This window comes from Girardinichthys multiradiatus, chromosome 23 (genome assembly GCF_021462225.1).
Source record: "Girardinichthys multiradiatus isolate DD_20200921_A chromosome 23, DD_fGirMul_XY1, whole genome shotgun sequence".
In the NCBI taxonomy this organism is placed as follows: Eukaryota; Metazoa; Chordata; class Actinopteri; order Cyprinodontiformes; family Goodeidae; genus Girardinichthys; species Girardinichthys multiradiatus.
In genome coordinates, this window is record NC_061815.1 from 22,214,781 (window position 1) to 22,232,757 (window position 17,977).

The 17,977-nt window shown below is 41.7% G+C and overlaps 1 protein-coding gene across 3 annotated transcripts in view; it reads right to left on the minus strand.

Annotated features, from left to right (window-relative positions):
- Positions 1-1,845: 1,845 nt before the first annotated feature.
- The window catches only part of gabrb2a (gamma-aminobutyric acid type A receptor subunit beta2a), an 85,109-nt gene continuing 68,977 nt past the window's right edge, over positions 1,846-17,977 (minus strand). For 2 of the 3 annotated variants that reach the window (XM_047353989.1, XM_047353984.1), the window contains 4 exons: positions 17,313-17,450; positions 15,895-16,047; positions 12,650-12,894; positions 1,846-3,812 (listed from right to left, as the gene is read on the minus strand). In XM_047353989.1, coding sequence (XP_047209945.1) covers positions 3,456-3,812; positions 12,650-12,894; positions 15,895-16,047; positions 17,313-17,450 — 893 coding nt within the window. In that variant the 3' untranslated portion in view covers positions 1,846-3,455. Of the gene's footprint in view, positions 3,813-12,039; positions 12,181-12,649; positions 12,895-15,894; positions 16,048-17,312; positions 17,451-17,977 lie in introns of all 3 variants that reach the window. The other variant, XM_047353983.1, reaches the window with a different exon arrangement.

Here is a 17,977-nt window from a genome sequence, read left to right on the forward strand (position 1 = left end):
AAAATTGTTCTCATTCAGCTTTACAATTATGTCAAATAAAATCATAGTGAAGAACTTGAAGTATGGGGCTGAAAGTGACAAAATGTGAAACCTCTGCATTTCAGTGTGAATATTAAACAGTCTGATTTGTAATTTGCATTGAGGGGAGTGTCTGAGCAAATGCAAAACTGGACTAATTACTACTTTTACATTTGTTACAGACTGTTTGATTGGCACCAACAAGGCTGTTTATTGCACAGATGGCATGCATGTAGGAAGCTTTCCATTTATCTCATGTTGACGCAAGTTGTCTTTTCCAAACCTGCCTGCCAAGCCTCTCTGATAAATGCCTGATTTGTTCTCATATTTCGCTAAAATCTCATTGAATCTGTAGTGCAGTAGTCAAATCTCTATGTAGTTTGAAGCAGGCAGACATGGATAGAGTTATAGCCTCGGGTTTTTTCAAATCCTAACTACAAACAGGCATTTGATGTCTTATTTATCATTAAAACCAAATCCCCCTTTCCTGTTTTGTCTGTCAGCACATGACACAAAAGACTCCCTCCCTCTCAGCCAGCCTAGCGTGTTTTTCCATCACATATGTGCGTGGCCAGGGAGTGGCGTGACTGTGTCAGACTCACCCTCTCACCCATCCCAGTCAGCGCTGGCTGGCTTTGGCTTAGCCGGCTCACAGACTTCACAGAGCTCAGCTGCAACTCCACACTCATACACACACTCACAAAACGTAAACACACACACACTCATACACGTGGCTCCACAGAGCAGAGGTCTGTGCATGGCTAATTATGCCATTGACATGGAAAGACTATAAAGCATGAAGCATCTGCCTCCCCTCCTATTCTCACATGTCAACACTAATGCCCCTTTGAAAAGAGGAAAATGGAAAGAAAAGGCCAATTTAGCACAAACCATCTGTCTGCTGAGGTAATACATCTGTTATGTAGCAGAGAAGAGCAATTTTAACTTTTTTTTTAACCAGTGCATGAAGGAACAAGGTTATACGTCATGATACATCAGTTTTTACATCAGTTTGCCTCCATAGGTCTGTTGCACTTAGACATTTTATTCCCAGAGGCATCTTGCACACATACAGCAAACATGAGCAGTCTATCGTGGTCTTCTGTGTATTGAAGTTCATTTCCTTGCGGGTAACTCTTCTCATAACTTTCATCACTATCTCTAAATCTTTAGATGTTATTTCCATGTAGCCAGTTTTTTTGTTAAGAGACTCTTTTTTGCATCTCGTGTTCCTTTCCTTTTGAAATCAAACAGTAGCTGCACATTATTTCCTGCTAGAACAAAATTCCCTTTTAAATATTAAATATTCAGTGTTTTGCAGCATCAAATATTCACCAGCATCCATTTATGTGTTCAGACTTTGGTGCAGAGTGCACATTCTTCGGATGGATGCTTTTTCTTTCTATCTTGTCATTTATTTTCCTTCTCTTTTTTTCTGTTGCAGGCGCTGTGGTCCCTCGCAGCCAGAGGGCCTCAGTTGAGTTCAAAGTGTGCCTCCACAGCCACAGCTCTCTGCGTTGATGTCCCCCGAGGCCAGGTGTTGAGCTCAGGCCTGCTCAGACCCCAGTCTGCCTGGACCACTGCTTCAGCCTCTCGCTCCAGCTCCCCTGCCCCTCCGTCCATTATGCAGCCAGTAGCACCCAGCTGCAGCGCTGTACGTCTCAGCTCACCCCTACCCTCGTCTCCACTGCTTGCCTACTCCATCCCTGTGTCGGGTTCAGTTGTTCACTCGCTCATTCAGACGCTCAATGAGCCACGAGCCCCCCAGCGATCAACCTCACATTCACACAGGAAGGACATAAAACCATCATCAGTGGTGCTCCGCTGTTGAAGTGATAGACTGAACTGAGTTTTAATTGAATTTAGATACATCTTCATAATTGCTGACAGTTATTACACAATATATTTACAGTCATTATGAAATATTACAATTAGAATTTACAGAAACTTTGTACAAAATATGCCTGACTTAAATGCCTGGATAGTAAGGGGAGGGTTATTCGTTATGCCATTTCAGGAGAGTGAGACATTGACCCAAAAGTCAGTGGTGTCTGGAAGTGCTTTAGTTTCAGCAAATATATGCCTTTAGAGTCCATTAAAAAGAAAATGGAAAAAGAAAAACAAGAGACAGAGAGAGAGAAAGCGAGAAAGCGAGAAAAGTCCCAAAAGTATAGTCAGCAAAGTTGTGAATTGTGTTTTATTTCTTCTTAAGCTGAGATTTTTTTTTCCTTTCTTTTTTTGTTGACTAAATGGAACATTTGAGCTGTAATTCAACTGCGGAAAACAACAACAAAGACCCATTTAAATAGAATAAATTCATAGTATTTACACAATAAAGTCAGTATGGATTTATAAAAATGAATCATCTCTTTTTCATTAAGTATGTTATCTACAGTATTTTTTAAATAAATTATTTTCATTTTCTGGAAACAGAAAACTAATCACGATGAAATGCATCTTACTCCTATCATTCAGGTTCTACTTGTAACAATGGTTGTGGACTGCCATATTTATGCGGTGATGAAGCTCGGCCCATTGGGAAAGTTCTTTACGCCAGCTCACTTTGAATTAAAGCCATTCACTGCACGATGGGAAAAAAAAAGTTAAATAAAACCTCACAGATAAATGGAAGGGATTCAGTCAGCACAGCAAAAGCAAAATAAACATCAGCAAAAGCATCAGCATCCACAGATCTGCTCTTTCTTTGATCATTAAAACTCCAGAGATAAGACTGCCCCCTGTTGTCCACCTATTGCGTTCCAGGTGGTATGTGCTAAGCAAAACCTGTAAACGTTAATGGCAAGAAACCCTCAACTAGTGCAACTAAAATATTGTCATTCCTCATCATGGTTGAGATGAAAATGAAACCAAACATAAGCATGCTTTTTTTAAAAGGATGTTTCTGATATACAGTAAATATAGGAAAATAGACTATCAAGGATGACCTCCTTTTAAATCATTTATAAAGCTTTTCCTGGATGCAGACAGCTCGGCTACGAAGTAAATAGATACCAAACAAAAGAAATCCTTAAAGTATATGCAAACACAAGCATAAATATTTTGATCCACAGAGATAGTAAGCTACGAATGACAAATATTAGTGATATATTGAAATTCTGGAACAGGCACCGTTTCTGTGTCTCTTTTTTTATTTTTTATTTTATTCACTCTTTTTTTATTTGAGTGCTCATCAGTCACTTGAAGGTGTTTCCCAAATCCTAAAAGAGTCACTGCTGACTGAAGTGGGTGCTGCTGCAGAAAAAGTCTTTGTGTTCTCCTCACGACGTCTGAAACAAACCAGCTCTAAAAAAGTCAGCACACTGTTTTCATCTCACATTCTTTCTCTCACACGCATCATTTATCTTTCCTGATTTCTTCACGCTAATTCTTCTTCGTCAGTCGTCTGGCGGAAAGCTGGCCTCCAGACTCTCCTGGGTTTAATGGACGTAGTAGAGCCAGTAGACCACGTTGAAGAAGGAGAAAACAGTGGGGAAGATCATCCTGGACCACTTATCGATAGAGTTCACGTCGGACAGGTCTGGGATGTTCACCTTAAGCTGCGAGGCCCGTCTCCGTAGGCGGGACTTCTTCTGGGCGTGGCGTTCCAAGGCACTGTGGCCATAGTTCTGCCGGGCCATGGCCGCCCGGCGGTACTGCAGCGTGGAGCTGTCATAGGCCAGCATGGTGTTGCGGGGATCCGTGGGGGCTCCAAGGCCCCGGGACAGATCTCCGGCACCACCCATCTCGTTTTTCATCTCCATGGCGCTAAACAGGATGTTGTCATCGGGGGTCATCTGTGTGAAGGTGCAAAAATAACAGATGAAGCCATGAGAAGTTAATGAGAAAGAGAGTGGGTTTTTAAACTCTGGAGTCTTGCAGAAGTATTTACACCTCTTAAACATTTTCATATTTTGTCAGGATGTATCCAAAAACTTCACTGTATTTATTTATGTTTTATGTGATAGACCAACACAAAGTAGTGCATCATTGGAAAGTGAAAGGAATATGATGGATTCCTTTTACCATTTAAAAAAAAATAATAATCTGAAAAGAGTAACATACATTTGTATCCAAATTAGGTTTGTCAATAAATCATCTTACTACCACCTTAACACAGAGCCAATACAAAAGAGAACTGGAGTATGCTTTTATTTTCAGTAAGTTAGATTGTTAGAATGGTGACTATAGATGTTTTTGTAAATAAAATCCAACCAGGCAGCTGCAGCTCATCCAAAATGCTGCTGTCAGAGTTGTGACCAACAGCAGGAAAATTGATCACATTACACCAGTCCTTAAATCACCCCACTGGCTCCCTGTTAGTTAATATGATCGATTTTAAAAACCTTTTTATTTGTGTATAAGGCACTGAATGGACTTGGGCCTAAAATGTAAGCCCCCAAGTCATTAGAGACCTATTCAGTTGGTGTTCCCAGGACCTGAACTAAACAAGGGAAGGCAGCATTTAGCTTCTTTGCTCCTCAACTCTGGAACAAACTGCCTGAAAACCTGAGATATACAGAAACTGTTGGATCTGTTAAACAAAGACTGAAAACATGACTCTTTGCTGCAGCTTACCTATAAAAACCAAAGACTGATCATTTCTATTGGTGTCTTATACGCATGAATTTGTCATTTCAATATTTCTTCTCAGGTCTTTATGCTTTTATGTGATGCTTTGTGGTTTAATGTATATTTTGTGTTTTTATTATACATTTGGTGTTTGTATCTATTTTCTTTGTTTTTCCTGTAAAGCACTTTAAAATATCCTTTGTGTGAATGTTGTCATTCAAATATCCTTGCCTTGCCTTTACTCTGATACCCCTAAATAAAACCCAGAGCAGCCAATCTCCTCCAAAAACACATTATTAGTAAATAAAGTCCACCCATGTGTAATTTAATCTCTAAATACTAAATAAGGACTAAATACTGCTGCTTTGTTCACATTAGTGAACAAAACATATCACCGAGGACAGCAGACAGGTGAGAGAAAAAGTTGAGGAGAGGTTTAAAGCAGACTTAGATTATGAAACAATTTTCCAAACTATACACATGTTCTTAAAAACAGAAAGGAAAGACTGTGCATGACTGCAAACCTACCAAAACATTACTGTCTACCTAGAAAGACAGGCAGGGCAAGGAAAGAATTTATTAAAGAAGCAGCCTAGAGGCCCATGCTAACTCTAGAGGAACTGCAAATATCCAAAGCTCAGGTGGGACAATTTGTCAACGGACAATAATTATTGGGACATATCACAAGTCTGGCCTTTCTGAAAGCATAACAAAAAGATAGTAATTGTTAACAGAAAACCACAAAGACCTGATTGCAGTTTGCCACAAGCCATGTAGAGGACACAGCAAACATGTGGAAGAAAATGCATTGGTCACATAAAGCCAAAATAAATGTTTTGGTCTAAAAGCAAAACACTGTGTGTGGCAATAAAATACTTAAAACTTCTCTGAACACATTCTCATAGTGAATTGTGGTGGTGGCGGCATCATGCTGTGGGGACACTTTTCTTCAGCAAACTGTCATGATTCCAGCCCTTCAGCTCACCTTGACTGTGCTGATTATTCATTGCCTTCACCTGCACTGGGCTGCTCCTATTTAATCAGCTGCTCGTCACCAGCTCAGTGCGAGATCGTCTGTTGCCTCTGTCACAGCTTTCAAGCCTTGATTCATGTTTCAAGAATTTTTTCTGGTTATCTGATCCTGCCTGTTTTTTGATCACAGATTTCTGCCTTGTCCTTCTGCTGTTCGGAAAAGTCCTGACCTCACGTTGCTGAAACCTGCCTGTCTCTGACTTTGTCTCTGGATTACTGGACTATCCCTGCCTGAAACCCTCCAGTGCTTTACCTTGGATTGTCTCCCGCTTCTGCATCTGGTTGGTGGAAATATTCTCTGTCTCCTGTTTGTTCCTGGAACCCCCAAGACCTCCTGTTGTCCACTTCCCATTCCTCCCCGGCTGGATTTCAATTCCCTGATAAACCTCCATTCCTGTCCTTCCTGTCTGACCACTTCAGTGGAACCTCTTCTACCCAATTATTATTATTTTTTTTTTATATTAAAACTTTTGGTTAACCATTCTCTTGTCTGGCTGCGTTTTGGGTTCTGGTTGAGTTGCATCATCGTTACAGTACGATCTCGCCAGTATGAACCCACAGCCGAATCTCGATTGGTGTTCTAAAGTAGAGGGGGCTATTACTGGCCTAGAAAGAAATGTCCAGGAGCTTTTACGGGGACTTTCTTCTCTTAAAATCACCCAGATCCAAGCTAGTTCCTCAGTTGCTCAACCACTCCCCTCTACTGTTACTCCGACGGCTAACGCAAACAACGAGCCTAAGCTTCCCCCCCCCTGAGCGTTTTAATGGGGATTCCGAACAATGCAGACCTTTTTTGACCCATCATCTAACTATCAAAGACGAGTCTCAACCGTCCAGGTCAGTTCAAGCACTATGCCCCAAGTCTTCACTCCTCCTCCTGTTAACACTGAGGAGCCCATGCAACTGGGCAGGACCAGACTCTCCACTGAAGAGAGGGATAGGAGATTCAGGAATCAACTATGTTTTTATTGTGGAGAGAGGAATCATCGGGCCTTTAACTGTCCGTTAAAAGGGCAGGCTCAGTAAAGTTCGGGAGGTCTTTGCTGAGCCCTATCCTCAGGTCTCAGAACCCTCCCCATAATCGGTGCACCATCAGATTTCCCGACTCTCCTGAAAATAAGGAGGTACCTGTTTTCATTGACTCTGGGGCTGATGCTAACTTTATTGATGTCAGCCTAGCTCATAAGCTTGCACTGGAGTTGGAACTTCTAGAGAGACCACGTAAGATTTTTGCTATTGATGGGCATCTCATTGATCAAGTAACTCGTTGCACTAAGCCTGTTTCTGTACTCATTTCAGGAAACCACCACGACAGGATCATGTTTCTGCTAACCAGGTCTCCAGAGATTCCTGTGATTCTGGGACGCCCCTGGCTCATCAAACACAGTCCAGTCATCAACTGGCTCACTGGTGAGGTTCAGTCTTGGGGGCCATCATGCTCTACTAATTGTTTGAGGGAAGCCCCTATCATAACATCTCCCCGTGAGATCAACCTTGTTTATCCAGACTTGTCTAAGGTCCCTAAGATTTATCATGATTTGTGTGAGGTATTTAACAAATCTAAGGCCACTTCTCTACCACCCCATAGAGAGTACGACTGTGCCATTGACCTTCTCCCTGGTACTACCCCTCCTCGAGGCAGAATCTATTCCATTACAGGTCCTGAGAGAGAGACAATGGAGGAATACATTTCTGACGCCCTCAAGGCAGGACTTATCAGAAAGTCTTCTTCTCCTGCAGGTGCAGGATTCTTCTTTGTTGGCAAGAAGGATGGTTCACTTAGACCATGCATCGATTATCAAGGTCTAAACGAAATTACAGTTAAGAACAGATACCCTCTACCTCTCATGACTTCTGCTTTTGAGCTCCTTCAAGGTAGTACTGTCTTCACCAAACTGGATCTGCGTAATGCCTACCATCTGGTCCGCATAAGAGAAGGAGACGAATGGAAGACAGCTTTTAACACCCCTTCAGGTCATTATGAATACTTGGTCATGCCTTTCGGGCTCACCAATGCCCCAGCCGTCTTCCAGGCATTGATTAATGATGTTTTAAGGGACATGCTAAGCAGATTTGTTTTTGTATACCTTGATGACATCTTAATTTTTTCAAAGGATCTTTCTACCCATATCAAACATGTTCGTGAGGTTCTTCTCAGGCTTCTCCAAAATAAACTATTTGTTAAGGCTGAGAAATGTTCATTCCATCAATCATCTGTATCCTTTCTGGGCTTTGTCATAGCTCCTGGCAGAATTCACATGGACCCCTCAAAGGTGGCTGCAGTCCTGGATTGGCCTGACCCATCCAGTTTGAAGGAACTTCAACATTTTCTTGGGTTTGCCAATTTTTACCGCCGTTTTATCAAGGGTTATAGTTCTGTGGCCGCCCCTCTTTATCAACTCACTTCTATAAAGACTCAGTTCAAATGGTCCTCAGAAGCCAAACAGGCCTTTGACAAACTAAAACGTCTCTTTACCTCAGCTCCTATTCTGCGTTTTCCAGATTCATCGAACCCTTTTGTTGTGGAGGTTGATGCCTCGGAGACTGGGGTTGGCGCTGTCCTGTCGCAAAGGTTTTCAGACGATGCTAGGTTACATCCTTGTGCTTTTTTTTCTCGCCGGCTTTCGACCTCCGAGAGAAACTATGATGTTGGGAACAGAGAACTATTGGCTATCAAACTAGCGTTAGAAGAATGGAGGCACTGGCTTGAGGGATCCACACATCCTTTTACTGTGTGGACAGACCATAAGAACCTGGAATATCTCAAATCTGCCAAGAGACTTAACCCACGCCAGGCTAGATGGTCACTATTTTTTAGTAGATTTAACTTCACCCTAGCCTATCGACCTGGCAGCAAGAACATCAAGCCTGATGCACTTTCTAGACTTCATCAGTTTTCTGTCTGTCCTTCTGATTCTGTTGATCACGACTACATCCTTTCCCCCAAGACCGGGCTGGCTCTTACCAGTATCGAAATCCTGCTCAAGAGGAGTCATCAGAGAGAACCACCTCCTGTCAGTGTCCTAAGGGACTTCTGTATGTTCCTGAGGAAATGGTGTCTAAAAATGGTGTCTAAAGTCCTTCAGTTCTGTCATGGCTCTAAACTTTTCTGTCACCCAGGTGACCCAGTGGTCCAGTCAAGTTTCTGGTGGCCCACACTCAGAAAGGACACGCGAGAGCTTGTGTCAGCATGTACCACCTGCTCCAGAGTTAAGCCCTCAAGACGCCCTCCAGCCGGTCTACTAAGGCCTCTTCCTATTCCACACCGACCATGGTCCCACATCTCTATGGATTTTGTCACCGGCCTACCTCCTTCTCATGGTAACACTGTACTCCTCACTGTGGTTGACAGATTTTCCAAGATGACCCACCTCATTCCTCTCCGCAAGTTACCCTCAGCTCCTGCACTCGCTGATGTAATAACCCGAGAGGTGTTTAGACTTCATGGCATTCCCCGTAACATCGTTTCAGATAGAGGACCTCAGTTCATTTCCCGTTTCTGGGGTGAGTTTTGCACCCTTCTTGGCATTGACGTCAGCCTTTCTTCAGGTTTCCATCCTCAGACGGACGGCCAGACAGAAAGGATGAATCAGGAAGTTGAGACCAAATTACGCATCCTATGCATGGATGCTCCCAGTCGCTGGTCACAGAATTTACCATGGGTGGAGTACGCCATCAATGGATTGCCATCAAGTGCCACAGGTCTGTCACCATTTCATTTTGTTTATGGCTATCAACCACCTATTCTCTCTGTTCAGGAAGGGGTTACCCAGGTTCCTGCTGCCCATTTAACAGCACGTCGTTGTCTCAGAGTCTGGAGAAAGGCCAGAGCATCTCTCTGCAAGACCTCAGCTGTCTATGCCCGTAATGCCAACCGTCACAGATCCCAAGCTCCAAGATAACTGGTGGGTCAGAAGGTCTGGTTATCCACTAAGGATTTACCCATCAAGGTAGAGAATCGCAAGTTGGCACCCCGTTTTGTGGGTCCTTTTCCTATTGCCAAGGTCATTAACCCACTAGCTGTGCGTCTCAGTCTACCTTCTTCATTACGTGTGCACCCCACTTTCCATGTCTCCAAGGTCAAACCTGTAAGGTCATCCAGGTTTTGCCCTCCTTCCAGACCCCCTCCACCCCCCCGACTCATAGATGGAGACCCTGTCTTCACTGTAAAACGCTTGCTACGTTCCCGATGTTGGGGCCGTGGCATCCAATACCTGGTGGACTGGAAGGGCTATGGTCCTGAGGAGAGGTCTTGGATACCTTCTCGCCTGATCCTGGATAAGGGCCTTATCCGCGATTTTCATCGCCGACATCCGGACCAGCCCAGAGGGGCGTCAAGGGCCGCCCCTTGAGGAGGGGGTGATGTCATGATTCCAGCCCTTCAGCTCACCTTGACTGTGCTGATTATTCATTGCCTTCACCTGCACTGGGCTGCTCCTATTTAATCAGCTGCTCGTCACCAGCTCAGTGCGAGATCGTCTGTTGCCTCTGTCACAGCTTTCAAACCTTGATTCATGTTTCAAGAGTTTTTTCTGGTTATCTGATCCTGCCTGTTTTTTGACCACAGATTTCTGCCTTGTCCTTCTACTGTTCGGAAAAGTCCTGACCTCACGTTGCTGAAACCTGCCTGTCTCTGACTTTGTCTCTGGATTACTGGACTATCCCTGCCTGAAACCCTCCAGTGCTTTACCTTGGATTGTCTCCCGCTTCTGCATCTGGTTGGTGGAAATATTCTCTGTCTCCTGTTTGTTCCTGGAACCCCCAAGACCTCCTGTTGTCCACTTCCCATTCCTCCCCGGCTGGATTTCAATTCCCTGATAAACCTCCATTCCTGTCCTTCCTGTCTGACCACTTCAGTGGAACCTCTTCTACCCAATTATTATTATTTTTTTTTTATATTAAAACTTTTGGTTAACCATTCTCTTGTCTGGCTGCGTTTTGGGTTCTGGTTGAGTTGCATCATCGTTACACAAACAGGGAAGCTGGCCAGTATAGATTGGAGGATGGATACTCTATATCTGCAAAAAATCTGTAGGGAGCTGCAAGTCTTAACCTTACAGCAGGACAATGGCTCTAAACATATAGCTAGAGCTACAAAAGTCATTGATGTACGAGAAAGGCCTAGTCAAAGTCCAGACCTACATCCAGTTGAGAATCTGAGGCTAGTCTTGATACTTGATGTTTACAGATGCTATCCATTCAGTTTAACTGACCTTTGAACTACTTTGCAAAGAAAAACTGGCAAAGATATTAATCTCACCAGATTTTGTCAGACTTTTGTCTGCAAAAACAGTGAAAATAATTAACCGTTCCTGTTCACCTTCAGACTCATGACTGTTTTTGTTGGTCTATCACATATCCCCACACTCCCCCCAAATACTTTGATGTTTGTGACTATAACCTGACAATATATGAGAAAAGTCAAGGGATATGAACACTGTTCAAGGCACTAAACCTTACAAGCTATGACTAAAAGAAAAGCTGCAATGATCATAAGCAGTTTAGTGTGTCAGAATACGGATGAGGTGCTAAAATGGGTGATGCAAATGAATCAAAAACTGCTACTTACAGCCAAGAAAAAATTCTTAAAATTCTCCCATCATTTGTCAATCCATAAATGATAATACAAGCAGGAGGCTATAAACATTCTTGAAGAAGCATTCTGTAAATAGATTCTCTTGGAGAAACCTTCATTGTCATCCCAGAATTTCAACCAGAGCATGGTTAAAATTCTGCCAATTCACAAGACAAACCAAACAAAAAATAAAAAAAAAGAGAAAAGCAAAGATATACAAAAGAAAAGTGACAGGAGAAGGTTGAGAGAAATAGCAAGGGCTTTGCAAGGATGGAGGAGGATACAGGTTCAGGGCAGGTCGGGAGAGGCGTTGTGGGAGGTGAAATCGGATCAACATTTCTTCATCCATAGCCTGACGTCTGAAGAAAAGCATCATGCCTATAATCCAATCCTGTCCTTGATGTGTTTTGTTGTTTTTGGGTAACTCACTTTGAAGCGGAGACACACAGTTGGCGCTACTCATCAAACTGCAAATGTTGTATTTTTGGTATCTACCCAGTCTTCTTCATAATTTCTTCACTTGGGTTCAAGTTATGTATCAGTTGCTTCAGAGATTGTACAACTTTTTTTTTTGGGGGGGGGGTAATTTTTGTCATTTTCCATCAGCTGGAGTTCAGATTGAATCAGTGCCTGCAGAAATGAAGCTGCTGAGCCATGTTTGTCAGGAAAATGCATGAAGAGCAAACCAAGAGGGAAAAACACAATGGTGGGAGTGATGGTCAAGGTTGCCTTAAAACTCTAAAATAAAATCAAAGAAATAAACAAAGACTACAGCATTTTCGTCTCATCTGAACTGATTCAGATTGATGACATTGTTAAGTTTTGACTTTCAAAACCTCCAGTACCTTATTTCTTTGATCGCCTAGTCCTAATGCGGCATCGTCCACAAAGATGGGATCCCACATCGAGTCATATGCGTCAATTTCCCTCTGTTTCATTCTGGCATACAGAGCATCATCTCTTTGAACTACATTTCCCACCAGCCACTGCAAGCATACAAAATCAGCACTGTTACTTGAGGGAAATTGTAGCTTGCCACACTCAGAAGGAAAGGATGTTTCTCTTTTTCAATTTAAAATTTAAAACGCTGTTGCTCTTAACGATGCTGAGCAATATTTAAAGAGAAAGCTATGGTGCTGCAGCCAGGGATTTTTCAGGCGCCCTGTCCTTTGGGAAACACAAAAATGTGGAGATAAAGTGTTTAAAAAGCAGTTGTTGCTTCAGCATTCGCTCCTTCAGATCCAAGTCTGAGTAAAAATGCCAAAGCAGTGAGCAACAGAGGGCTGGAGTAAGAGAAAATAGTGCTGATAAAGGATATGAAACATTGATTACAGCATCACATTGGCCTTAAGAGAAGAACAAGAAGAAGAAGAAGTCCTTTGCTTACACAGAAACAAACATACATATCAAAAGACACCACAGAGACATTTCGGAAAGGCTCCCATTTGCACCGACCTTGTTGGGGTCGGGTCTCAGCTTCTCATTGTTGGCCGTGGCTGCCTTCTCAGCTGCCTTCTTCTGTCGCTGGGGGCCCTGACCGAAGAAGATGTAGTTGACAAAAGCATACTCCAGCAGGGCCAGGAAGACGAACACAAAGCAGCCCATGAGGTACATGTCGATGGCCTTCACATAGGGGATCTTGGGGAGTGTCTCTCGCAGGTGAGTGTTGATGGTGGTCATGGTCAGCACAGTGGTGATCCCTGCAGGTCAGTGAAGTCACACTTAAAGAAAGTCTTTAGACGAGTCTTTATCTGTAACATCTCAATAATGAACTATGGCAATGGGCTTTTAGAAAAAAACTAAAAAGGGTTTTAGGAATCTCCTCAGGATGAGACACAGTGAAGTGGGTATTAGTTTTTGACAGTGCCATCCATAAACTGGCACAAATTCTCCATAAACACAAGCATTCAGTTGTAATCACCTTGCTTGGAGCTTCAAATGGCCATATTTGGGCAACTGGGCACAGCATGAAAGTGATAATCTAAAAGTAAGTGGACAAATATCTATTAAATATTCATATTCTTCAGTGTTGAAGAGCATATTTGTGGCCTTTCTGGGATAGTTTTATATCTTCAATTTTCTAAACATGTATTGACTAATTCCTGCAATATTTATAACACTCCCATCACCTGCTACTTTATCTACGTTCTTGGTGCAAATTGTGACTACAAATAACCAGTTTACCTGCATTTTGCTGTTAGTGCTTGGACCCAAAGCAGAACCCTAGTTTCAGACAAACACTATGTCAGACCGACAGAGACAGGAAACTTCTAAAACTAAAACTTCTAAAGTTTTCTAGGCACATCCTACTGGGGAGAGACGTCGGGCCAGAACCAGAACTTGCTGAAGAGACTATACCTTCTGATCCCTTCTGTATTCCTTGTAAACAATCCCAATGAGCTGAGGAGAGTTGCTGGGGAAAGGAATATCTGTGTTTCTCTACTGGGCCTGATCTTGGACAGGTGGATGACAATGAATGGAGGACAATTCAGACTTTAAACATAAGTACATGTTCTAATCTATCACAATCATCCACCCTTACTATAGACTAGTTATTTCAAAACTGACTTTGAGAACATCCTGAAAAGATTGAAAAACAACTTTTTAAACATTTCTCCTGCATTCAGTCTGAGGATACAAAATGTCTACAGGCCCGTGTTTAAATGCCAGACTTTGTCTACACTTAGTTGTGACATGTATTCTGTGCAGTTAAACTGAAAAATAACATTTAATATAATTTTAATAAAAATATTTTAACCTGGTTGCATAAGGATGCCCACCCTCAAACTAAAAACTGATTCAGTTTCAGCATTTTGTCTTATTGGGTACTTACTTGTCACCAATTAAAGATAATCTGATTCACTAATAATAATATTTAGCTGTCCTAGCAGGATTGTCCTAAAATGTTCCATTTGTATCCTTTAACTAAAGGCCTAGGTTGCAGAGAGGTTACGTAGTATCAAAAGGATAACACTTTACGAAAGTATCAGTCAAGAGAAGGTTACAAAAACCTGCAGACAAATCTGGTAAGTACTGGTTGGGTTACACATGACCACAAGCTACTATATTCTCAATATATCTGGAATAAGTAGTAGGGTTAAAAGACACAAGCCTTTTCCTTCAAAGAAAACACAGATGTGGCTAAAATGTGCTGTGGTCTGATAGAAATTAACTAAAAGTTTGAGCTACAATTCCAAAAAGTTAATTTGGCACAAAAACAGCACATCACAAACAAACATGGTGGTGGCAGCATCATGCCCTGGGATTACTTGTCTTCAGATTGAACTAAATATTTTGTCATGGTAGATGAAATCATGAACCATTCTAAATAACCAGTCAGTTTTCATTTAAAATCTTCAGCTGTCTGCTAGAGGTTTTAGTGGGATTTTTATTTTTCAGCATCACAGTGACTCTAAATGACTTCACTAGAAGAAATGTTTTGGAGCAAGAGTCCAGAACGTTTGGAAGACAGCGAGGGCAAACATTGGCAAATTGAGATGTGGCATGTTGACAGACTTTTATCAAAGAAATGCTGAAATTAAATCAACAAAATATTCAACAAAATATGGCATCTTTTGTTTTTTTCTTTTTTTCCACCCTGTCTAATTAGTTGGCTTTTGGGTAATTTGTGCAGGATTGCTTTCCCATGATATCATGGTCCCAGTTTCTTTATACGTTACAAAATCATAGCCCATGTTGTACTTTGCTTTCCTGCAATAACTGAGATCAGGTGCCAATTTCTACTGAACATGTAAGCGTTCATGTTTAGCTTGTACATTATAATGTATTTAACTACTATGAAGAGAAAAGACTCAATAAATTAGACCCTATATGGTTAACAATGTCCACCTAAACCTCCTGAGACTGGCAGAGCATGTGCTTCATCACATCATTTCAAGTCAAACAGGTGATATCTATGCATTCATACACACTCGCAGCATAGCATACCAAAAGCATCCAGCTGCTGCTGCAAACGTCTGTGTTTAGTCACAGCACAATACACCTGCTTCTATGACACACGGAAATTGTGTGTGATACATTACTCATCTGCCTGCACAATTTGCATTTGGTCAGATTCACATGCATTATAAATAACCCTGCAGCCCGCAGCGGCGCTGTAGCACAGAGTCTCGGCTTTCATTGGCTGAGCTCGCTAGCTGCACATTCTCAGGGTGCTGAGAGCATGTGGGCACATCTTTTAATCGCCTTCCCAGCAGCGCTGAGTTAGCCTGCTTGGACTGGTTTGACTTTGGTGTGAAAACATCCAGGTGCATTTTGTGTGACTGTTTTCCACTTTCTGCCATTGTTCGGCTTTAATGTGAATGTAATCTGGAGGACGAGCAGGTATTTTTGGGCACTGAGGGGCTTCCACAGACAGACGAGAAGAGAGAAAGACAGCTCGCTTCAAGGTCAGGCTGCATAGCTTCTCGCTCTGCATGAGTCATGCATATAGTCATCTCTGAACAACAGACATTTAGTCAGGCAGCCTATCACACACTGCTATCATTCACATGCTTTGAGACAATTTAGGAATTAAAAAATAAAAAACTAAATGTGCTGAAAATAGAGGGTCAGACTTATTATTGGCACAATAAGGCCTACATTTAACATGTTAAAATATAATAGGATAAATGGATCCTTTCATGCACAGTTATCATTTGGCTTTGGGTCACTGCTGTGCAGAGGCAAGGCAGTCCTACCCAGGGCCACTCTGGCAGCAGATGCATCATAGTTGATCCAGAAGGAGACCCAGGAGAGGATGGTAATCAGGATGGAAGGCATGTATGTCTGCAGAATGAAGTAACCGATGTTCCTCTTCAGTTTGAAGCTAAGAGACAGGCGGGGGTAGGAACCTGAAGGAGGCACAGGGAGAGAAACAGAATCTCCTTCATGGTGCCAACTTTGTCCTTCTCAGCATTGCAGTGCTTCACATGCATCTCTAACTCAAGATATGTTTTTATTTTCATACAGCACCCCTTGGGAAGATGTAAATAAAAAGAAATTTCAAAGTATGTTTTCTCATTGCAGTCACATAATCTCACACTGTAACATTTATTTATAAATTCAACTTTAATTTAGGTAAAATCCCAGGTGCCTCAAATGATGGCCCTCATAGCAACAAAAAATCCTTTGTTTGAATACAAACAAAAGATTTTTCTCATTGTACTTTTATTTTTAAAGTTGATCAAAGTGTCTGGAATCTTTTAAGTAGTAATTAGTGGCAGTTCCTGGATTATTGGTGACCTAAGTGAGCACCACCTTCTGTAACCCCACAACCATTCAAAATGCAGAAAACTATCTAGTTTCTGGGGCAGGATAAATGCATTGTAGTCCCCCACAATGCATTTAAAATAGTCTCCTTATTCCCAGCAGCAAACTGGGGGCAACTGAATATGCCAAAAAATAAAAAAATAAAAATAAAATAAAAATAAAAATAAAAATAAAATAAATATATATATATATATATATATATATATATATATATATATATATATGATAGAAACTATTTCAAAATAGGAATATTGTTTTCTTTTAATCTAGTGCTTTTGTACCCCATGCAACCCCTTTCTAACGCCACACTGGACAACTGCACATAAAGCCCAATTAAAAACAGTGACTTTTAATATTGCGTGACTTCCTGTTTCTTTGTGGTATAAGTACGCCATTAATCACAGGCCTACTTTTCTTAGCTTCTTTTGGAAGTGGAAAAGACTGGAGAACATTTCATTTATGTAATGTAGATGCATGTTGACTTTCAGAAGTCAGGAAAGGGTGACATGCATACAGCTACTAACCTAAACTCGCAAACTTCTACAGAAACCAGTTATTAAAAGGTTTAAAACAGCAGGAACTGTGACAATCAAGGCTAAACAACCAGGCTTACCACTATGAAAAGTGGGAGGAGAGCAAGGGAGGTGAAAAAAACGTGCTCAAACTAATGGTTTGATTTTTCTAAATATTTCAGTGTGAGATCGTGCTACTTTTATAAAAGATTGGTTTATCTAAAGGCTTTTTAAGACATCTTTGTCAGGGGAGCCAATAATTGTGGGTAGCAGTAATAGCTTTAAGATCAAAAAAGCACAAAATACAAAGTTACAAGCTACTTTCTGTGACTGACCTGTTGAAAAGACAACGTTCTTGGAGATGAGCTTGTAGTCAACGATGGAGAACTGTGGCAACTCTATTCTGTCGACCCCAGACACAGCGCCGTCCCCACCTCTCCAGTAAAACTCGATGTCATCGGTGGTGTATCCATCTGTAGAGAGAGGCAGAAGCATTATCGCCATCAATTAAGGAGCTGTAGTGCATCATATTGTGGGTCAGTAACAGTAAACATCAGTTATGGTTTTGTTTCTGTTGGCCCATCCGTAAAAAGTAACACAATAAAGAAAGGTATAGGTCATGCTTGCTGTGTAATAGTATAACAGTGGAATAGTTGTTCTCTGAGACATTTCATACGCTTTTTGCTCAAAGTAATTTTAAAGAGGTGTTGCAGTGTAATGATTTGCATCTGCTGCATAGGCACATTTAATATTAATACAGCAACATTAGAAAAGGACGGTAGTGTCAAGCAGGAGGGTAAAGGTTAATCTCTTTTCTTTTTTTTCTATATTTATGAATCTTTGAACAAAGCAACAATTGTGCAGCAACACAAACGTAATATTAAAAAACTGCTTCATGTGTCGATACTTTCCTCACTAACTGCTGTATTGAATCCTACACTTGCCTTCTGCCCTCTGGTGGAATATCTAAGTCCAAGATGCTAACACACGCCTTCTAAGA